The 24201-nt window shown below is 42.7% G+C and overlaps 1 protein-coding gene across 3 annotated transcripts in view; it reads left to right on the top strand.

The window, feature by feature from the left end:
- The window catches only part of KLF7 (KLF transcription factor 7), a 105361-nt gene extending 82521 nt beyond the window's left edge, over positions 1-22840 (top strand). For all 3 annotated transcript variants that reach the window (XM_061382685.1, XM_061382704.1, XM_061382695.1), the window contains 2 exons: positions 8710-8833; positions 16669-22840. In XM_061382685.1, the coding sequence (XP_061238669.1) occupies positions 8710-8833; positions 16669-16720 (176 nt within the window). In that variant the 3' untranslated portion in view covers positions 16721-22840. The remainder of the gene's footprint in view (positions 1-8709; positions 8834-16668) is intronic.
- Positions 22841-24201: the final 1361 nt, after the last annotated feature.

The following is a 24201-nucleotide window of genomic DNA, read 5'->3' as shown; positions in this document are numbered from 1 at the left end:
TTAGAAAGCATCACTACGAACAAAGCTAGTGGAGGTGATGGAATTCCAGTTGAGCTATTCCAAATCCTGAAAGATGATGCTGTGATAGTGCTGCACTCAATATGCCAGCAAATTTGGAAAACTCAGCAGTGGCCACAGGACTGGAAAAGGTCAGTTTTCATTCCAATCCCAAAGAAAGGCAATGCCAAAGAATGCTCAAACTACCACACAATTGCACTCATCTCACATGCTAGTAAAGTAATGCTCAAAATCCTCCAAGGCAAGCTTCAGCAATATGTGAACCGTGAACTTCCTGATGTTCAAGGTGGTTTTAGAAAAGGCAGAGGAACCAGAGATCAAATTGCCAACATCCGCTGGATCATGGAAAAAGCAAGAGAGTTCCAGAAAAACATCTATTTCTGCTTTATTGACTATGCCAAAGCCTTTGACTGTGTGGATCACAATAAACTGTGGAAAATTCTGTAAGAGATGGGAATACCAGACCGCCTGATCTGCCTCTTGAGAAATCTATATGCAGGTCAGGAAGCAACAGTTAGAACTGGACATGGAACAACAGACTGGTTCCAAATAGGAAAAGGAGTACGTCAAGGCTGTATGTTGTCACCCTGCTTATTTAACTTATATGCAGAGTACATCATGAGAAACACTGGACTGGAAGAAACACAAGCTGGAATCAAGATTGCCGGGAGAAATATCAATAACCTCAGATATACAGACAATACCACCCTTATGGCAGAAAGTGAAGAGGAACTCAAAAGCCTCTTGATGAAAGTGAAAGTGGAGAGTGAAAAAGCTGGCTTAAAACTCAACATTCAGAAAATGAAGATCATGGCATCCGGTCCCATCACTTCATGGGAAATAGATGGGGAAACAGTGGAAACAATGTCAGACTTTATTTTTCTGGGGTCCAAAATCACTGCAGATGGTGACTGCAGCCATGAAATTAAAAGATGCTTCCTCCTTGGAAGGAAAGTTATGACCAACCTAGATAGCATATTCAAAAGCAGAGACATTACTTTGCCAACAAAGGTCCGTCTAGTCAAGGCTATGGTTTTTCCTGTGGTCATGTATGGATGTGAGAGTTGGACTGTGAAGAAGGCTGAGCACCGAAGAATTGATGCTTTTGAACTGTGGTGTTGGAGAAGACTCTTGAGAGTCCCTTGAACTGCAAGGAAATCCAACCAGTCCATTCTAAAGGAGATCAGCCCTGGGATTTCTTTGGAAGGACTGATGCTAAAGCTGAAACTCCAGTACTTTGGCCACCTCATGCGAAGAGGTGACTCATTGGAAAAGACTCTGATGCTGGGAGGGATTGGGGGCAAGAGGAGAAGGGGACAACAGAGGATGAGATGGCTGGATGGCATCACTGACTCGATGGACATGAGTCTGAGTGAACTCTGGGAGTTGGTGATGGATAGGGAGGCCTGGTGTGCTGTGGTTCATGGGATCGCAAAGAGTCGGACACGACTGAACGACTGATCTGATCTGATCTCATCTGAACGTAGCTTTTGGGCTGGGCATTGGGAAGAGTTTAGAAAGGATGAGCCCTTACACTTGAATTAATGGTGGGAATTCCACATAGAAGATATATTTTAACCTGTACTGTCCAAAATAGAAATATGTGTAAGCTATATATGTGATTTAAATTTTTCTAGTAACCACATTTTTAAGAAGTAAATAGAAATAGTGATAATAATTTTAACAATATGTGTTAACTAACCAAAACAAAAGTGTAAAATATTCTTTACATTGCTTCAGTTTTTAAATTTTAAATAAATTAAGTTAAATTAAAAGTTCAGTTCTTTAGTTGCCTTAGGCTCACTTGAATGCTCACAGCCATATATGATTCGTAACTACTACACTGGACACCACAGGTGTCAGCAGTTGTGGGATTAAGTCAAAATCCTTTCTCACCTCTCTCCGCATTCTAAAATAGGAGCTATAGCTACTTAAGGACATAAAGTTTAAATTCTAGATTATAGATCTTTAAAGAACCATTTTAAGGTGGTAATCCAGGCAATGAAGGGGCTTCCCAGGTGGCACTAGAGGTAAAGAACCCACCTGCCAATGCAGGAGACATGAGTTGCAGGTTTGATCCCTGGGTTGGGAGGATCCCCTGGAGGACGGCATGACAACCCACTCCCGTATTCTTGCCTGGAGAATCCCATGGATAGAAGAGCCTGATGGGCTGCAGTCCAAGGGGTTGCAAAAAGTCAGACACAACAGAAGCGACTAAGGACACACACATGCCAAGTGATGAGGAGTTAACCTAACCTAGGCCAGTTTTTATTTTATTAGTTATTTTAAAAATTAAAAAAATAGAGTAAATGTTTACATGCTCTGTAAAGTGACTAGTGCTTTTTGTAAATTCAGTAACTCAGGTCATAGCATCTATTTGGCCTTTGGATGAGCAAGTGATTAATGAATGAAAAGAATCAACATGTAGTGTAAATAAAAGAGTATGTGTTTTATTTTATGTAGTTACTATAAATGCTTTTGAAATTATGGAAAATTAAGTCCTTGTCTCATTCTTCCATCAGTCACCTAAAGAAAGTATTTAGGATTCATCTTGAATCTAAGAGGAACTCTGAGACAGTTTTCCAAAGCAGAGTTAAGAACTTGGAGTATTTTCTTGTTGTAGCAGGTACCCCCTGAGAAGCAATTGCCAAACTATGGAGTGATGTTTACTGGTTACTCTTTTTCCAATGTTAAGAAAGCGTAGTGACATTTTCTCTCTCAATGTCTTTATTCCGCAGGTAGCTTAAATTCTCTAGTGCTGCTGAGTGTGATGTGAAAGCAATTGATAGGTCTTTGCTGGTTCCCTCTAGATGTACTCAGTAGCAATATAAACCCATTACAGAGTATTTTTCCTCCTTTCTATTTTGCTTTTCTATTTCCTGATCCACAGAATTACAAATTCCTAATCCAAGTCCTAAGGGGACTAGGACCCTAACATGCCCAGACAACAGAAATCTAGTAGCTACATTTTTTTAAAAAAGAAAAGTAAATAGATGAAATTGGTTTTAACTGAAACCTGGGTATGTCAAGGTCCTAGTCTCCTTAGGAATTAGATTAGGAACTTGACATTTTTCAGATCGGGAAGTGAATGCAGAAAATTTGCATTAGTGATGTTTATTTTCAAAAGACTTTTAATGCAAGATTCTGACACCTGTTCATACTTCATGCTACAGTCTTTGTCTTAGAGGCAAATGTGTAGTGCAATACATTTGACATATCACTTACACTCTCCCAGCCTCTTCTTCAGTGAGAACCTTTACAAATGAATTCCGTAAAATGACGCACGTGGTTTCCCAGAGGAGATGTTGCTCAGGAGACTGATCCCAGGTGTGAGTTGAAGGTTACAGGAAGATTTTCAGGATACTCCTTTTTTAGGCTCAGGTGGATAGGAAAGAAGTGGGGAGTGAGCTATGATGGTGAAGTAATACTTAATCCATTGTAGAGTTTCACAGTGTGGTCCCTGACACAGAGGTATGGCCGGGTTTAAACAAGCCAGCAATTATTTTCTGCTCTTAAGTCAGGTCAGAACGTAGAGAGGGACTGAGATCGCTTAGACTGTCCTGCTCCTCTGTGTGGACTTGGGTCTTCGTTGCAAATCAGAAAGGATGCTTCATTCATGCAGTGTGTTCTACAAGGTTGAGCCAGGCCCCACTTTGGTACTGTCGGTATCACAACAAACAAAAGAGATGCCTGCATGAAGCTTATACCCTCCTAGGGGAAGCAGACAGTACGGCACACAAACATTATGCAATCTCATTTCAGAGTGACTCAGTTCAGTTCAGTCGCTCAGTCATGTCCAACTCTTTGTGACCCCATGGATTGCAGCACACCAAGCCTTCCTGTTCATCGCCAACTCCTGGAGTTTACTCTGACTCATGTCCATTGAGTCGGTGATGCCATCCAACCATCTCATCCTCTCTCATCCCCTTCTCCTCCCACCTTAAATCTTAACCAGCGTCAGGGTCTTTTCAGATGAGTCAGTTCTTCGCATCAGGTGGCCAAAGTATTGGAGCTTCAGCTTCAGCATCAGTCCTTCCAATGAATATTCAGGACTGATTTCCTTGAGGATTCACTGTTTGGATCTCCTTGCAATTTAAGGGACTCTCAAGAGTCTTCTCCAACACCACAGTTCAAAAACATCAATTCTTTGGCGCTCAGTTTTCTTTGTAGTCCAACTCTCACATCCATACATGACTACTGGAAAAACCATAGCTTTGACTAGACAGACCTTTGTTGGCAAAGTAATGTCTCTGCTTTTTAATATGCTGTCTAGGTTGGTCATAACTTTTCTTCCAAGGAGCAAGCGTCTTTTAATTTCATGGCTGCAGTCACCATCTGCAGTGATTTTGTAGCCCCCAAAAATAAAGTCTGACGCAACTAAGTGGTCCCAGAAGATGACAAAATATGCTGCTGCTCAAAAGAGAATGCCAAGGGTAGATCTCTCTGAAGTGGAGACAGTTGAGCATTGACCTGATGGCAGCGAGGGAACAGGAGCATTCCAGGCAGAACAGGGAGCAAGTGCAAAAGCTCTGAGGTGGGAGCAGTCAGGTAGGGCATGAGTAATCGAGTTGGCCAGGGCAGATCGTGGGGATTCTATACAATAGGACCTTACAAGCTTTTGACTTCTATCCTAAAAGCAGTAGGAACCCAGTGGAACATTTACATTTTAATTTCTTCTTAACCTTTTTTGGGTCATGAACTTCTTTAGCAGTCTGGTGAAGCCTGTGGAACCCTCTACAGAATAATGTTTTTCAGTGCATAAAATAAAATCCCAGAGGGTGTTAAAGAAAATAATTATATGGAAATAGAAAGATTAAAGTCCCCTGTAAGGGACATACATGCTCCGATTTATATTTTCAAAGAGTTCTTTTGGCTGCTGCAGGCAGAATAGACTGTAGGGACCAAGGCTGGAAGCACAGACACCAGTGAGCGTGGAGCTAAGATCTTCTCATTTACCCTGTAGGGCAGTGGTCTCGAAGTACAGTTGTGCAACACTGTCGTTTTGAATGCAGGGAGAAAATTTGATAACTTCTGTTTATATTTGTGTGTGGGGGGAGAAGTTAGTCGCTCAGTTTTGTCCAGCTCCTTGTGACCCCATGGACTGTAACCCACCATGTTCCTCCGTCCATGGAATTCTCCAGGTGAGTTTCTAGAGTAGGTTGCCATTTCCTTCTCCAGGGAATCTTCCCAACCCAGGGATCGAACCTGCGTCTCCTTCATTACAGGTGGATTCTTTACTGCTGTGCCGCCGGGGAAGACCCTGTTTATATTTAAATGACCCTAATTCCTTTAAATTTCTATATTGAGTTTATGTTTTATAATGTCCTAATGTATTAGGACATTAGTACATTTATATAATTCGTGGATTAATCTACATGTATTGGAGGTACATGTTCAGAAGGCAATGGTGACATTATTTTTTGATCAAATGTGATGATCACGATGTAGAGAGTTATTCTGTAAGAAATGGAATAGAAGGCCACTCTACTTTCGACCACATTGCATTTCAGAGGCCATTTTGTGAGGAAGCATGAATTTGTGCCCTGCGGTATGAGTGAGCTTTAAACATGAAATTGTATTCCCCATTCTATTTTTCCTGTCCCTCTGATTTCTGAACTCCCCCTGTTTCAGGCACTACTCCTTCATTTGGTTGAGTTCTTTCTTAGTTGTTTTAAATTTTTTATGAGCATTTGCAGAAATGACAACTTGTGGGTTAATTAATCAGATGTTGGGAAAATAGCTTGACAAATCGCGATAGCGTAACTTGGCTAAACTGGCAGGGCGGGGGGGCTTGTCCTCAGTGTTGCTCTGTGTAGTACCTGCTGAAGCAGGAGACAGTGTTAGGCGACACGGTTCAGAGCCAAGTCCAGCTGCGTGTAGTTTCTGTCTTACAGCTGCAACAGGGACACAGCCACTGGAAGCATGCTGTGAAATAGCTACTGGGGAGAGGGTGCTTGGTTTGTGCCAGGAATTAACAGAGCATCCACGTTATCTTCTGGGAAATAACTAAATCCTTGACATTATTTGTCAGCATAAAACAGAACAAAACTAATTTTAAAAAATTCAGCAAGGGAAAAAGCAAACACTTAGAAATTAATAAAAAAACCCAAAGACATCCACTTTAATCTCCATTTTGTCTCTGTCCTTCCTGTGTCCTTCAGAGTGTGGTTGCCTATGATGGATGGGTCTGTTCGATTGTGGGATTGATTTTGGGGACCGGATGTCTCTGCTTGTTGCTGCAGAATGTCATGGCATTTCCAGATGCCTCATTGTTGCTTTTGAGGTGTGCTTGGTACCCAAGGTTCCAGGACCCTCCAGTGTTACTTGTACATGAAGGCCTTTGGGAGTAAGGGGCATTTGGAATTTCTGAAGTCTTTGGTGCCTCATTCTCCATTTCTTATTGTTGTGTTTGCCAGATTTCCTTGAAGTAACAGAGGCTCATGGGTGATTAGTAGCATTAAGTAAATGATGCCAACAGTCCTCTCTGGTACTTCTCTCTCCAACTTGGGTCTCTTAGTTCCCCTTCAACATCCCACTCATTCAGAGCAGATCTAAAGGACACGGTCTTTCTGGTCCATTCTCCGTCAGTATACTGAGGTAACACTTCAGACTTAAAAAGACTCTCCCATTTTTCAATATTTAGGTTGCCCAGAGTGACTCCAGGCTCAGCAGGCTGGAGCCTGAGTCCTAGAAGTTTCTTTGACCGCCACTTAGACCTGTCTCCTTAGCTGCCTCTGAGAATACAGGCGAATGGGGAGGAATGGGGGTTCAGATTAACTAACCATTTACCTTGCTCCAGGCTCCAGAAATGCCTGATACACAACACCTTACGTCAACCTCACAATAGACACAGGAATCTCACCCCCATTTGACAGATGGGGACCCTGAGGCCTCGCGTCTATAACAAACAGAATAAGATCCCAGGTGTGCTAACTCTGAAGCTGACCTGACCCCATCACGCTTCACCTTCTCTCTCTGCAGCAGGCACACTTTTCTAAAATTGTGGCTGTAAGGATCTAGAAGGTGAACTTTTAACTCTGCTTAGTGATTCTTTTTTTTTTTTTTTCTGGTTTCCAAAACTGAATGGGTTTCCTCCTGCGCCTCTGGCCCACCTTCATGTCCTCTTGGTTCAGTTGAAAAGAGATGCCTGTATTTCTCATTCCTCTTCTCCGTGGGTCTTACAGAGCAGCGGCTCACTAGGGCACCGATTTAATGAAATAACATTTTCCATCCTGTTTGGTTCAATTCTAGGTGATACAAATAAAGAATTGTGAACACTTTGTAGTTAGGTTTAAAGGGAAGGAGAAAGGTGGAAAGAAGAAAGCGGGTCAAGTATAGTATCTGGGCAAGGCCTCCTAAACTGCTGCCTGGTGAAAGATTGAGCTATTAAAAGTGGAGAAGTAATGGGGCAGCCGGACAACTTCGGCACTTGTGTATCTGGAAATTTCGGGTTTGGTCATTTATACTGTTTTACAGTTATGTTAATCGTATCTATGCCAGGCATTGTTCTGATTAATATATGGTACATCTGTACATTAATTTATCCTCTCCCTTTGAGGTACATACTACTATTATTTGTAAAAGAAGACAGAGGCACAGAGAAGTATATCATCTTGCCGAAGGATAGATAGTTAAGGGCAGAACCAAAAGTTGAGCCTATGAAAGTTGGCTTCAGAGGGCTGTTAACCTCTATGCTAACCAGCCTCTCAGTGACAGGGCTGGGTAACTCTCATGATTTCAGAGATCACTTTTCTTCTTTTTAGAACCAGCCCACCATACAGTTGGAGGAGTAAATATTTGTCATGTTTGGTGACAGATGTTGATGGGTTGAAAAAAAAAAAAGGTCTTAGGAAAAGTCATGTACTTTCTCTCCCATATTCCTCCATCTGTATTTACTGTTCAGAAAGGTCACTTGAGCACAGAGCTTGGATTTCATGCTTCTAAGCAGCTTCAGCGTGCCTGAAACCTTGCTCTACAAATTGACTTTAAAAATATTTTGTAATAATGCGTATCACTCTCGAATATGAATGTGCTAGAGTCATTAAGTGATGATCTTCTTAAATGGGACTTTCGTGACTATATTTTACATAAATACCAGGAATCGTTAAGTGATTTTTTGTTTTGCTCTTAAATTGTAGCCTTTCCTCATGAGTGTCCATCCACTCACATTTACTGGAAGGAACCGAGGTTCTGGGAGCCCTGAGCTCTTTGCCTTGTCAGTCAGTTGCCTGGCTACACTTTGTGGTAGGAGAGAAGAGAGGGGAAAAGACTAAAAAGGCTGAAATGGTAAATTACTCTAGGTTCTGGAGAAAAATAGAATTAGAAGCATTTGTGGTTCTGATGAAAATAGCACATTTCCTTTCTGCTTGGAATGTGGGGGGTCAGAGAGCTCCAGAGAATAGAAAATAAATAAAAATTGATCCCTCTCCAGTCGAAGGAAATGCTTTGACTCTGGGAACTGAAATGACAGCTCTAGATTTGAAGATCTTGTGAAACCACTTTTGAAGGTTAAAAAAAAAATAACAACAACAAAAGCACTAAGAGGCTTAAAAAAAATGTGACACACTATGTTAGGAAATTTAGCCTTTCAGGAATGATTTTATAGCCCTTTTCCAAGACTGAAGAGTAGGTAACAGACCCAGATCATGTTGTTCCTGTCACTGACCATGGTCATTCCATCTCTCCTTGCAGGTGAGAAGCCTTATAAGTGCTCATGGGAAGGGTGTGAGTGGCGTTTTGCACGAAGCGATGAGCTCACAAGGCACTACAGGAAACACACAGGTGCAAAGCCCTTTAAATGCAACCACTGCGACAGGTAAAGAAACTTAGAAGCTGGCGGGAAGGGAACGGGAGATGGTGAAATGGGTGGGAGGTTGGGTTGGTCGTGCGCTCCTGGCTTCATCACAAGCCTCTCTCGAAGAGATCGGGCCTGGCGATGCCTCTTACTTCTCCATGGAGAAAACCAATTAGATAAGGGTGCCTCCTTGCATACAATCAAGAGATGATATGGATTCTCAGGTCAGTTACATGCGTATTTCATGAACACCAGAATTGTGATGGTCTCTAGATATCAGTGAGACCTAACTCCTACCCTCGAGGGGATAATGTGACAGATAATTTTAGTATAATAAGAAAATTAATAGACTAGAGAATGGTCGCCGGTAGTTTCTGATCTTTTTATTAATATCAATACCGTTTTTCTCAATGTGAGAAGTAGAAAGCCTGCATGAAGGAGGAGAAATTAGTTATAAGACTCCTTTGAAGCATTGTTAGAAATGAATTTACTGAAGAGAGTTCCCATTGTTTTGGGGGGCCTAAGCCATCCTTTCTTCTTTGAAAGTAGGTACAAAGGTCTAAAAGATGGTGAGGCTTTGAGAACTCATCCTATAATTCAATTTCAGACCTTCAGCATTTGATAGTGGAAGAAAGAGCACGTAGCAACAGACACTACACAAGTAATAGTATCTGACAGCCCTGGCATTATCAACCAATAAACCCCAAAATGGAGACTCTGCAGGCCAAGGTGAAGGCAGGATTAGGTTTAGACGTAATCAAATAATGGGCTTGCATCTGAGCGTGTTATCCTTCTAATCCTATTTCTGTGTTTAAAAGGAAGCTTAAGAAAATTAACCATCTTTTTAATGCAATATTAAAGGTCTCGGTTATGATGAGAAAAATGCTTCTAATACGATAAAAGCCCTGAAAGCCTCAGGGTTCCCCGGCTTGGCCCCTTGCTCGCAGGGTGGCAGGAGGGGTGTGCAGGATGTCCGCAGAGGCCTGGCTCTCCGGTGGAGGAAATGCGATCGCTTTTGCATCCTGCCTCCCCCAGCCCCCTCACCAGACCTTCCTCTGGTGCAGAGCAGGACAGGAGTGGCCACATTTCATGGGTGGCCAGTGCCTTGGTGCTCCTTTAAGATGCTTATAAAGAAGCATTCACGTTGTTCTTCCCTTTTTTTCTTTTTTTTTTCCTTTTTCCTGAAGAGCCTATTTTCCTCTTATCTTCATTCTGGAAGAACTAAATAAAGCCCCCATGCCTCCTGGAGCCCAAAGATAACCTCCCACCCCAAGGCTGAGGAAGTATACTCCATGAAGCTATTGTCTGTCCGTCCCTTAGAGCTCTCTTCTGCTACTCCAAAATACAACCTGTTTGTCATTTCTGCCCCATTCACCTCAGAGTCCCCCTGAATTTATAGAAATCAGCAGCTATTCTCCTATAGATTATATTTCAGTGATGTTGATGTTGCTCCACAGTCCTATGAGGAAGGGCATTATATCAGTGGGGGTGAAGATATATCCTTTGTGAGTTATCAGAGTGTGGTGGTAGTAGGTACACATGAGTCATCCTTCCCTGAAAGGTGGTGAGGCTATTATTTGGAAATCGTGCTTTATGGATAGCCATAAGCCTTGGAAACAGGCAAAGAATTGTTATGGGGAAATTGCCAGACTTAGTATTCCTCTTAAGTCAACTGAGTTATTAAGCAGTATTTAACTGTCTATGCTGGAGAAGGGGATGACAGAGAATGAGATGGTTGGATAGCATCATCAACTCAATGGACATGAATTTGAGCAAGCTGCAGGAGATAGTGAAGGATATGGCATGCAGTCCATGGAGTCACAAAGAGTCAGACACGACTGAGCGACTGAACAACAACAATGCATCTCTCCAGCACTTAACATATTAGGATTAAACCTGACTGATGTATATGGAGAAATAATTTCAAACCGACTGGATATTTCAGTGTAGGAGATGTCAGGGATGGGTAGTTCAGTTAGTCTTTTGCTTGATTTTCCTCATCAAAATATACTCTGGTTTCTGGAGCTAGAAGTTTGCTGAGCAGATGGTACAAACTCTGTGACATGGTATTTGGGGCAGCTGGCGAGTAGCTCAAACTTCTGTGGCAGGAGAGTCAGTGCCTTTCAGCAGTGTCAGAAACCAGGGGGTGGAGCCTCGTTAGTGTCTCCTGACAGGCAGCACCTTGTACTTCAGCTGCACGAACTGTGCTGAAAATAGAGCAGGTCTGGGAGGTGGCACGGGGAGCTGGAGTGGTCCCAAAGTGATGGAAGGAAAGCCTGGAGTGACCGCGGACTTGGCATTCCTTAGAAGACTTTTACCTTCAAAAAAAGAGGACATTTATAGCCCTTAGCAGAGCACTGGATCCTGTTGGAGTATGTATGAGCCTGAGAAATCTCTCTCTTGCCTCATATAATTGAATAATCAGACTGCCCTGTCAGCATGCGTGCTAAGTCACTTCAGTCATGCCCAACCCTTTACCATCCCACAGACTGTATCGCCCACCAGGCTCCTCTGTCCATGGGATTTTCCAGGCAAGATTACTGAAGCAGATTGACATTTCCCTCTCCAGGGGATCTTCCTGAACCAGGGATCAAACCTGTATCTCTTAGGTCTCGTGCATTGAACGGTGGGTTCTTTACGACTAGCGCCACCTGGGAAGCCCTCAGACTATGCTACTTAGAGGCTGAACTAAGTAAGATTGGGGTTTCTTGACCTTAAAGCAGGTACCAAGTCTAACTTATACTTTTATTTTGCCTATAGGGTAAATTAAAAAATACATGAGTTCTTGTTTGTTTCGCTAACATTTCAAATTGCTAAATGTCACAAAAGCCTCTGTTCCTGGCTTTGAAAAATTGGAAGATCTGGTAACAGTGGACTCACGTTCGCAGGTGGCCATAGTTTTCTGGAGCTGAATAGTCACCGCTGCCTTTGGTAATGGTCCTGTGATTACTCGTTTCTCTTCCCCCTCCCTCACCACGGTCTCCCAGCGTGAAGGCAGGGCATCAGTTGCTGTGCAGCATGTCCAGTTATCTCCTTTTAATGAAGAGCAACATTCTTTTATTCACAGAAGTAGAATCAGATGGTTTAAAAATGCTGTGTGTTTCTTACTCTTGACCCATTGCACCCATTTACTTTATCTGCCTGACCTTAAAGACATTAAGTTTTGTGACCTCTGGCTTCAGGTCTGGGGAGAAAGCAATGAGGTGTTTGGGCTATCTTACCATCAAACTGCGCAGAAGAGCCCACTCAGTGATCAGGTGCTTAAAGGGATGAGTGTTGTTTCTCAGCCCATAGAGCAAGAGGCTGCTGATGGTAGTAAGCAGGGCTGTTTCCCTAAGTAGCCATATGCAGCTATAACCCAAGGAGCCTGCTCCACGGTAGTACCTCCAAGATCCTAGAAGTTCAGAGGAGGCATTTTGATCTTTGATCTCTTTGTCAGCCCACTTATAGGTGGTGAGAAACATCAACCTATATCTAGCCCTTTGGGGCCCTGGTGTGTTGCTGTTGGCTCAATGCCCATGTGACTTTAGGGGGCGCTTTTCATCAGCAAGAGAAATGAAAATAGGGGTTTGGCTAGTTCTCTGCAGTAAACAAATTTTAGTCATTAAGAACTTTCTTATTTAAGGTCATCTGACAGCTGTACAGTCCTAAATACCCGCTGGGGGTATATTACCCTTAGAATTACTAGCTTCTGCATTTCTAGATGCAGAGTTTATCTATTACTTTTTACTTTACTATTCCTATGTGGAACTCAGTAAGTATAATTTAATAAATATAAATTAATCATGACTAAGTATCCTACTGGTATATTGGATTTAAATAAGACCTCAACGGTGAGGGACCCAGTCTCATTCTAAGTCCATGCTCTTCCTAGAATTTTAACAAACAATGATGCTAGTTTGATTCAGGAGGGGTGTGATCCTATTTTATACCATGTTAAAGAATTGGTTGGGTTTTCACTTTTTTTTTTTTTTTTCTGAAAGAATTTAAAGAGTAAAGACAGATGCTTATACAGATTGCTAGTTACTCAGCACAGGTTAAGCAGTTGGTTAAAGGAGAATGAAAGTATGGAACACATACAGTACTGAGTGGTTATTTCAAATGAAGTCCTAAATCAAGAATGCTGTTGTCCCATGCGACTTCCCTGGTGATCCAGTGGTTAAGAATCCACCTGCCAATGCAGGAGACATGGGTTCAATCTCTGGTCTGGAAAGATTTCCACATGCCATGAAGCAGCTCCTGAGCCCCATGAAACCTAATAATGCTCGTGCTCTGCAAAAAGGGAAGCTACCGCAGTAAGAAACCTGCATACCTCAACTAGAGAGTAGCTCCCATTTGCTGCAACTAGAGAAAGCCCACGTGCAGCAGCAAAGACCCAGCACAGCCAAAAATTAATTCATTAATTAATTTTTTAAAAAATACTGTTGTCCCGTATGTTCTCAGGATGTGGAAAAGAAAAGAGAAAGATTTTGTACTAGTAGCAAAGACTTCTGCTTTGCTCCTTACCATCTCGAATCCCCACTTGCCTCTTTTGAACACACAGAGTTCTTGGTACATGCTCTGTGGCTTTCTTGCAGGGCCTTGCTGCTCAGGCTTGACCAGATTAACTTCTGGATTCATTTTCTAGTTGCTGACGTTGCCAGTTGTCACAAGTTTAGTATCACCCTTATTTATCTTTACAGATTTATCATTTTACAGTTCCTTGGGTTAGAAGTCCAACACAGATCTCCCTGGGGGTAAAATCAAGATGTGGGTTGCTCTCCATTCCCTTCCTGAGGCTCAAGGGAAGAACCCATTTCCTTGCCTTTTCCAGCTTTCAGCTTTGTACATGTTCCTTGGCTCCTGACCCCATTTCTTCATCATCAAAGCTATTGAGTCCTTTTCATGCTTCCATCTCTCTGGTTTTCTCTTTTAATTCCCTTTTCCATTTTTAAAGACCCTTGCAGTGACATTGGGTCTACCCAGATAATCCAGAGTAAGCTTCCCATTTGAAAGTCAGCTAACCAGCAAATTAATTCCACCCACAACCTTAATTCCCCTTTGCCTTTGAACATAACATATTCACAAGTTCTGGGAATGAGGTGCAGGTATTTGGGGAAGACCGTCCATCAATTCTGACTACTACCAGTTCTTTAAATGGACAGTTCAGCTTGACCTTCTGCTCAGCCTGAGAACTGGGTATGGCTGAAAGCATGGGCTCTGGAGTCAAGGCTACTTGGGTTCAGATTTTGGCTTTGCTTCTTTTTGATGAATATCTCATCTGGTAATGGGGCTAAGAATGGTACCTTCTTTATAGAGTTCTTGTAAGAATGTTAACTTCAGAGAAATACCTACAAAAACAACTTCCCGACTTAGATCTTCTTTCTCTACGCTGTTGAGACGAAGGAAGGAGAGAAGGAAGAAAGGAAGAGGGAAAGGAGAAAGGGAAAGAAAGAGAAGAGGCAGTGGATAGTACTAAGTGTGCCCTCGGCACAGGACAGTCAAACACTAAATTCCCCGCAGGCTGTACTGCTTTTTCTTATACCGGTGACATCAAGTACTTGCTTTTAAAGAAAATTTATCACTCTCTTCTATAGTAAATCAAATCCCCTTTAGATGCTGTGCCAAGGAATTATTCAAGTATCTTGCTTATACCAAAATCAGAGCCCCAAATAAGCAGTTATGGTTAGAATTACTGTTATTCAATATGTTACTGAATTAGATCACTTTCTACTCTTATTTTTCCTGTTATGATATTTTTTTTTTCATTTTACTTTGTTCTATTTTGCTTCATTTTCTTGAGGTTCTATCCAGCATGTGTATCTGAGAAATGAACACAAACAGTGCGTGGAGAGTGCTGGGGTCAGCAGATAGGGCCAGGGGTTTTCTCTTTCTTTGTTTTAGGAATGAACAAATACAGGGAAATTCTGCCCTGAACAGGAACCCTTGCTGACCTGAGCAGAACAGCTTACTAACATACCAGCTAGAGTTTTGAACTGGAAGGATGTCTCAGGAAGTGTCTCAGGGGACCTGGGAACTTTCTCCCAGGTAGGATGGAGACCAGAGTCTAGAGCTGGATCTAAGGGAGAACTCACACCCAGAACTCAGAATGACTGCTGTCTGACGCACTGACTTCCCTGGGATTCCAGCCCAAGAACCTGAGACTGTATGTAGGCCTTGGAGATGCAGAAATGGCCACTCTATTAGTTATAAGTAGAGAACCCTGACTCAGTCCTGAGTTAGCTTCCAGGGTTTTTTATTAGCTCCTATAACTAAGACGAACAGAATTCGATTTGTCTTCACACCTGGCTGAGTCCAGGTGCTTAGATGTTGTCCTCAGGACTAGAAACTCTCTTCCTTCCTACCCCTTCGCCTGTTTTTCTCTGTTAATTTCATTCTCAAATAGGCTCTGTCCCCCGCATGGACACCCACAGCTCCTATCTTAGTGTCTAAGCCCCAGTGGAAAGAGAGCGTCTCTCTTCCAATAGTTTCAGCAAATGTCCCAGAACTTGCTCTCGTTGACCTTTGTGGATCACATGACTGTCACTAAGCAGATGACTGTGGCCATCACTTCAGCCTTAGGAGGTGGGTTAGCCGCATACAACTGAGAATGTGGAAGAGTTACCACCCAGGGCAAAATCAAGTGGGTGGTGTTAAAGAAGGGAAGGAGTGAAAACAGCCACTGCTTTCACTCTGAGGCTGACAAAGGGATTCAGTGGCCAACCTTGGGTTCCAGAAACAGTTCAAAGAATGGGTTTAGACATCTGCCTGGCTTCTCACCCCACGACTGCCACTCATTGGCTGTGTGACCCCAGCCTCAGGGTCCCTACCACATGAATGCCCACGAAAAGAGTGTGAAGATTTACCATGGTAAATCTGAGGATATTGTTGTTGTTTCTGTTCAGTCACTAAGTTGTGTTTGACTCTTTGCGACCCCATAGACTGCAGCATGCCAGGCTTCCTGGTCCTTCACTCTCTCCCGGAGTTTGCTTAAATTTATGTCCATTGAGTCTAGGGTAGTACTGGAGAAACACCAAGCACATGCCTGCATATGACACCATTATTAATAAACATGAGCTTTTCCTCCCTTTGAATGTGGAGTGCCTATATAGACCTGCAGATATCACAGGCAGCATTTCTGGGCTTCCATTGTAAAACTTAAGACTGAAATCTGGGTGTTGAAATGTTAAGAGTGTCATCATTTGATAGTACAGGCTAATCGTTCTTTGTAGTGTATGAGCATGACACCCATTATTTCCAAAACACTTTTACATTTGTTTCTTCTTTAATGATGACAATCGCAATAATAATATTTAATATTAATCAAGATTTTACCATTGGCTGGGCAATTTTCTAAGCACTTTACATAGATCATCTCACTTAATCCTCACAACCAATCTATGAAATAAGTGCTCTCAATTTTCCGCATTTTATTGAGGAGGAATTAAGATACCAGGCTTCCCTAATGGCTCAGATGGTAATCTGCCTGCAGTACAGGAGATCCGGGTTGGATCCCTGCATCAGGAAGATTCCCTGGAGAAGGGAATGGCTACCTACTCCAGTATTCTTGCCTGGAGAATTCCATGGACAGAGGAGCCTGATGGGCTACAGTCTGTGGGGTCGCAAAGAGTCAGACAGAACTAAGCAACTAAGACTTAAGACACTGAGAGGTTAAGTTGCTCCATCACACAGCTATTGCAGGAGGTGAACCCAAGCATTCTGACTGCTGAGCTCACCTGCCCTATATACCTCGTTTCCCAGTACACATGCACTGCCTCTCTCTCTCTTTTAGGGCTAATTCATTTTCTAAGGGGTGATGGAAGTTGAGTTCTTTATGCAGATCTCTGTAATATCCTTGTTTTTCTTATCTTCTCTAGGTGTTTTTCCAGGTCTGACCACCTTGCCCTCCATATGAAGAGACATATCTAAAAAACCTGAAGGCCAGAGTTGCCATGGCGTCGGCCGGCCGTTGTCTGAAGGAAATGCCACGAGGCAGGGGGCTGGACTTCAGGCGGGGACCCATTGCCTCGCAGAAGAAAGTTCTCACTTATTAAACCTCTGTGTACACACACACACAGACACACACACACACACACGCACTCACACATAGACACACACACACACAGTCATGCACTCAGCTATATTTAAAATATATACGTCTATCTTTATGCCTTGCCCTAGCCAGATGGTAGAAGAAGAAGAAGAAAGAAACCAGGTGAACTCAGCAAGGCAGTCTGGCTGCTTACTTCAGCGCTATTGGAATTATTTCCCGCTGTTGCCAATGGAAATCAAAGAAAATGGATGTGACGTCTCTACAGGTGGACGGCAGTAAGAGGGGCTTATTTAACTTGCTTCTCAGTGCAACTTGATAGGAGAATACAACGTCTTAAAGTTGCATATGTGTAGCACTAATGTTTCTTTTTCAATAGTTGGGGGAAAATGACCTAGCAAACCAAATTGCAGTTTGGTAGCCAAAATTAACTCTCGGTTTATTTGTCCTTTGTGTGTGAAAAGTCCTACTATTCCGTGCGTCCGACTTCCTCACAGAACTGTTGATCAGTTTTGGTTCTTAGTACTATTGAGATCTTTCCAGTCGATACCAACGGCCTTAGCGGCGGCAGACTCCGGAATAACACCTTACACCTTTCTGGCCTGCATTTCTCTAGACTTCACTCTCCAGGTCTCCAGGGAAGAGTGTTCTTTTCTTACTTTTTGACTCTTGCACACCATATGCACTAGGGATTCTGGAAACTTCTAGCATGACTGCAAAGTGGCCAAGAGAATAAAGTCCTTGATGATCAATCACAGTGTATCCCTTGAGCCTCACCTTATTGCCAGTGCTAGATTTTTTCTTTTTAATCTCTCTGTTTTTTGCTAACGAAAACTTGAAAAGCTTATTTGGAAGCTTAAATGTTTTATCTTTTCTCCATGGACTAAACCTCTCCAGGACTCTGTCTCTCTCGTCACCTGGATGTCCAGCTCTCGAAGCAGCCAATCAGATGGGACATCACACTTTTTTCATCCCCCCTGAGGCATCCTGACCTCAGCTCATAGTGATCAACCCCGTGCTGTGTGTCACTGCTACCCTAACAACCAGTTTCAGCATAGATGTCGCTAGTCTCAAAGGGCAGCTGCATATTGAACGTAACTCTGGGTTATGACCTGACAAAAAAAGCCAAAAATATCCCTCTTTCCAGGAATGGGGAGAACGGAGGATGCCTCCCAAGTCTAGTGGCTTCAAAAACCATCACCCTCTCTTCCTGTCTCATACCCACTGAGTCATGTCACCCCACTTGTTAAAACACACAATTCAAAATGCTGTTGTGGGAATAAAGGGTGGACATTTAAGGAAAGGGTTGAGATATTTCTCTCATGGTCTGTGTAAAAGGAGAGACATATTTCTGATTTTTTAATTTTTTTGGCTAGGCCCACCATGACTTGTGCCCTAGAGCACCTGGGATCAACAGAGGCCTCACTTTTACTCTGCAAGCTGACTCCGAGGGGGTTCCATGCCTCACTTTCCATCCCCCACACACATCCAGTATCGGTCTCCATCATCTACCCGCATTCTTAGCTAGTTGGCACTGGCCTCAACTCCAAAGACTGCCTTTAGGACCATTAAATGGCCTATGCAAGCAAGTGGGGTGGTTATTAGGGCAGATTGTATATTTTGTATATTCTGGGACCATCCCTTCAAGACACGTCTAAAAAAACAAAAATGGCATTTGGTCCGCCCATGGTTGCTGCTCCTTCATACCAGCTGGCTCCTCTCCTGCCCTCCTTTGACTGTTTGACTCATTGACTGTTAAAATGCCACCCCATACCTATTTGGGATGCAAAACTGAAGTCTTTGAAAGGAAATATAAGAAACACAGATTCATTTATGACAGCAAACTTCAAGATCCTTGGCATTTGGTTTCTCAGCTTTCTGCAAACTTTGATTTCACTGAAATGTTGAAACTACTCGTCTGAGGGCAGAGGAGCCTCCTTATCACAAATGCTGTAGCTGCCAGTTGGACACTTGGGGCATTCTGAGGTCTGGCCCTTCAAGTTTTCTTTCTCTTTTTTCCTTTTTTCAATTTAGACCAAAAACAAAAAAGAAAAACCACCCTAAACACACACACAAAATCTGCCCATTTGCCAGAGGCAATTATGTATATGTTAGTCAGAGGGTATTTTAAAAAATCAGTTTTATTCCAAAGATTTAAAACTAGACATGACTTAGAAACATTTCTGGAGCACTGCTTGCTGACAATCTCGTAGTTCTCGACTGCATTCGAGTGCGTTTGTAGCCAGTCCATCAGGGCGGACCATGGGATTATATTTGAATGTGTGGTTCATCCTTTCTGGATGAAGGATGTGTGAGGGACCTTGAACCTCAGCTGTATTAAACTGTAGCGCCTCCAGTCAGTGCACTAGACGAAACTTTAGACACCCCAGATTTTGTTGGTTTGTTGATTTCCCTTTCTAGAGCAGCCTCCAGCATGACTGCACGCACAGTCCCAGTGATGGCATTAGCCGTGGCTGCCACGATTTACAAATGTTCTCTCCCCCGCTGGAGCTGCTCTTGCCTCTCGAAATGCTATTATTAAGGGTTTATAATACTTAATTTAATTTTTGAACTGACCAATGCAAGGCTCTATTAAAAAGAAAGTTTAAAAAAATGCAAAAGAGTAATCATTGCTTGTTCGCTCCCCGTTGTCATCTGTGGTCTTGAAAAGATCTCATTTGAATGTGACAGAACAAAGGCCCTTGGGTCTTCATCAGTGTCTGAAATATTGGGCAATTCTCCTCTCTTTTATATCAGTGAGGTCCTTTGTAATCTGCTCCTGACCTTTCTCCAAGCAGGGCGCACTGAACCTTGATGGTGGGGCTTGCTGGCTCCAAGCATTTGTTGACCGAGAATTGGCCTGAGAATTTGGTGGGTGCTAAGCGTATGGCTTTGAAACTGTTCTTGTGTAGCCTGATTGACATCTCTGAACGCTAACCAGTCCTGTCTGTTGTGGGGTGGGGAGAGCGGTAGTCATTTGGGCATGTTATCAAGTATCCATCCTCTCTGAAATGGCAGAGATGGTTGGAAGGAGCCTGCTGGAGTGAACAGGCTTTCTGGGAAATAACCTGAAGCTAGTTTGCTTCCAAGAGGACAGGTTATTCAAAGCAGTGCTTTAGTGGACAGTTGAAACATATTAAACCATTGTCTCGTTTAAATTGGTAACTCCCAGCATTCCAGGATAGCTCCAGTTTGAAAGGAAAAACCTGTCATGGTGTTTCTTGTAGTGGTCCTCCGAAGCACGCTTTATCCAGGGTTCAGAGTGTAATGTATAGAAAAAGAGTGTTTCGAAGCCATTGACAGTTTTTTTTTATTTCAATTTGTGCTTCTTTCTCCTACCACATGACTGTAAGTCAAAGATGTGGAAACCTGAAATTATAATGCTGCTCCTAGCTACTGGCCTCCTGCCCCACTGATGGTTCATTGGCCCAGCTTAATGCCTGGTGGTTGATGAGTATTATGTCCAGAAAAAGAGATGTTTGGATTCCATGACAAAGCTGCGTTTTATAAATATATCGGAGACCCCCCAAAACGAACTTCATGCTGACCATTTCCTTCTCCTCTCTGTGCTCTTCCTTACAAAGCCCTTCAAGTATCCCTTGTCCACCCCTCCTGCACCTCTTGTGCCCTTTTTACATCTTTGATTGCCTGACGATAACAGGGTAAAAAAGACAGCCAACCTCACGCATGATTAGTAGAACTGATTCCTATGTTAAAAAAAAATCTTTGAATCTAGAAGCCAGAGAAGATTTTTTTTTAAGGACTTCAGTTTGGGATAAGCTTCCAGATTAGCCATGTCTATTTGCATCAAAGGGGAAGTAAATGGGACTTGCAGGGCGGCTCACCCAGTGCATTCAGGATGTCTGCCTATAGCCCCAACTCCTGAATTCTATGGCAAAGTCAAAAGACGTGAACTCAAATGGCAAGAATAACAGGACTTGGTGATTAATGTTACTGGTTCATAATGGTTTCCTGTATGGAAGTCACTTCATAAAATATAAAATACAGTGCAAAGTGCAAAATGGCTTCTCTTTTGCATGAGTTGGTTTTAGGAGAAGGAAGGTTGGGAAAGTCGGAGATGCAACATATTAACTACAAAAACCAGGTTCATTGTTTCTTTAAAAAAAAAAAATCTTATGAGGTCCAGCATTTCTGGCCACAGTTTTGCACCCAGATCTTTGCCAAAGTGAAAATTCATTAAGTAGAACCTGGTTGACATCTACCTGGGGACACTTTCCCTGGCATCTTCCTGAAGTGGCCACTGCCAAGTCGGGGGTGGAGGCAGGAGGAGAGAATTTGCATTCCAGCTCTGGATGTGTTTCGGTAAACATGGTGATATCTCAGTTTGAAAACTAGAGGGGCTGTTCTGAGTATACATCAATGCCTCTTTGATGGTCTACTTTCCTCAGTGAGGATCTTTGGGAATACTTGAGATGGAACAACGAAAATGTGTCAAAGGAAGCAAAAACTCCTTGTAAATGTGAGATCCCATGACTAACTGCCTGAGGCTTCAGGGTTTTCTCTTACTTTTAACACTCGCTTAAATCTCCTCTGTTGGTTCCTAATGGATCCCGGTAAAGGGAAAAATAAAGCTGCAATTTAACTTTCTTATGTGCACCCTTCCAAGATAGTACTGTATTCTTCAGGTGTTTTGCATTTACGTATAAGTGCTCGGGAAACAGGTATCAAAAATGGAGAGAGAAATCCCAGGCCGTCACTTCACGAATATCCCAAACGAGATACTCTTTTTCAAACAGGGCTCCCTCTCAGCAGTCACGAGGGGACGTTGATGCGTTCTTTGTTGGGGATTGTTTATACAATTTTTTTTCAACTGTGAGCTTTGGAATCGTAAACTGCTTTGACTCCAGCTTCTGTCTACTGCCATAAAAAAGGACCCCACACCAGAATAATGAGGGTGGTATGTGTGCATGCAGCTAGACACGTGTGCACGTGTACCTAATGTACCTTCGCAGAAGGAAAACAGTTAGGCTACTGACGTTTACGAGGAGTAGCCACCAGTGCCTAATATCTTTTGGGGGGATGGATGCTTATAATTGCCAGTATATTGAAAACACACTGGGAGTTCCACATAGAGGGGAGGGGCTGAGGGTGGGGAGAGGGGACATTTTAACCCTAGGCCTTTGGACTCCAGGCAGAATGATTTCTGCAGATCTCGGTCCTGAAAGGTTTTGGGGCTCATCGGCTGGTCCTCAAGCTTTTTTATTTTTGTTTTTCTCAGCATGCATTTTCAGTCTGAACCCAGACTTAGTTGAATTTATCTTTCACTTCTGCTTCATTCCAGGGAGGAAAAATACACCTGTTATGGCCAAGATCTCCTTGATAACACAGAGGCAAAAATAAATGTTTAATGTTTTTGAAGCCTCCCCCTTCCTTTCCATAAATCTCCCCAAACTCCTTCTCTCTTGTCACCCCCTCCCTCCTCCCACCACATGGCTTCCTAGCCACCACCACTTTTCTTTCAAATCTCTCTTATCCTCTTAACAGTTGCTTGAAGAACTTTGTTTTTGCACTATACATTTTCTTTTGCCAGATGTGTCTAACAAGTGTGTTTGGAGAGACCTACTCCCAGCCCCCACCCCTCCCCCACCTCCCTCGGTCACATGCTCTCAGGCCTTCTCTGGTATTTATAATATATCACAGAAGTACCCAGTCTTATAGCCCTCGGTTATGCCTTTTTTTGACATTTTATTTTTTTTAAGCTTTTTATATATATATATATAAATATATTACTTTGTCAAGTTTTTTTGCTGTACAAAAGTCTTAAGATTTAAAACTATTATTTGTATTATATGATGGTGGTATGTTAATGTTACAAAATTATTAATGAAGAAAAAATTTATTTTTGTTACTGGTCTGTTTCATAATTCTTTTTTAAATTGGTATATTGTAAGATATCTATGCAAAAAATGTTATGTGACGCATTTTTATTTAAGAATGTAATATGTGTAATAAACAGTAGAATGTGTTTGGCCTTGGAATGCCTTACTGTATTTCTCCTTAGCTTATTTCATTGGAGAGAAAAAAAAAATCCTCAAAGAGACTAAAATGGGCCCTTATATGCCTCATGAGAGTTTTCTTTCTCAGAGAGAGAAAAGAAAAGCGAAAGATTGTATTAGATCATTTGTCTTCGTTTTGGGAGGCTGTTGGGTGTGTGTGTGTACGCGCACGTGTGTGTGTGTATTTTATGGTTTCAGTGAGGTAGCTCAGATCCCAAATATGAAGGAACACTGAAGGCAGTTTATTTCTTCAAGGAGAGGAAGACGGCAAATGGTTGGAAGTTATGAAAAGCAATATTTTAGAACGAAGTGGATTGTGGGATGTTATTTGTTTTGGGGGTTAGAAGCAACTTATTGAAAGCAGTTTATTTGGTGAGAGAAGGGGAAAGATTGTTATGTGATGGCATTAAATACAGCAGCTTTGGAAACGATAACTTGAAGCAGTTGGTGGAGGGAGGAAGGAAGAAGGACAGAGGTGAGTGAGAAGGAATCATTGAGGTAAGGGGTCGGAGAGTCAATATAAATTGAAGGGGAAGATCAATGACAAAGTGGGGACGAGATGGCTCACCAGAGATAGAGCCATGTATGTGGCTAGGCATAGTACAGGAAGGTAGGTGCAAGCATAAGCAGCCTCCAGCACTGAAAAGGAGGAGCTGGAGAGCCTGGGAAAGAGTCTCAGAATAGAAAACAATACTTTCTAAAATTTTTCTTCCATACACTTCCAGGAAAAAACATCCACATTAGCAGGAAGCCAGAGAACCTAGTTGATGTTAGAATCCTGGGACCCCTCAGAGAGCAAATCTCTGAAAAAAGTGCTATCGTTAACTGGGAGCAACAGCGAACCCCTCGCTTGTCACCTACCAAGGCCACAGGGCTCTCAAGCTTTCCTTTCACACTTCAGTTTACAGAAATAAATACAATGGCGAATCACTTCTATCCCTCCTCCGATGAATCTCATGAGAGAGTTTTCTATTTTCCCATTGAAGATCGTGACTATAGTGACTGAACTTGCTGCGTGGGCACAGGCATGTCTCTGAACAGGAACATGGGTGTGAAGAGTGTTGCAGTGAGCTGGGAAGGGAAACTGAATGATTGTGGCCTCCATCTAATAAAACTGAAGGGGAAAGAACAGTAGATGCTTCAGGGGTCAGGAAAATGGTTGTGACCATTGTAAACATCTGCGCCCACATCTTTCAAGTAGGCAGGTGAGCTGGGCAACAAGGCAACCAGGCAACTCAAAGCCTTCTGACAAAAAACTACAGGCTCCGATGGGAAAAAAACACTGGGCCCAGAGTCCTTGGCCCTACCTCCTGGTCTCTGGTCATTTAGTAGATCCATGACTT

Source organism: Bos javanicus, chromosome 2, assembly GCF_032452875.1.
Source record: "Bos javanicus breed banteng chromosome 2, ARS-OSU_banteng_1.0, whole genome shotgun sequence".
NCBI classification, from domain to species: domain Eukaryota; kingdom Metazoa; phylum Chordata; class Mammalia; order Artiodactyla; family Bovidae; genus Bos; species Bos javanicus.
This window is presented reverse-complemented; position numbering and strand designations above follow the sequence as displayed.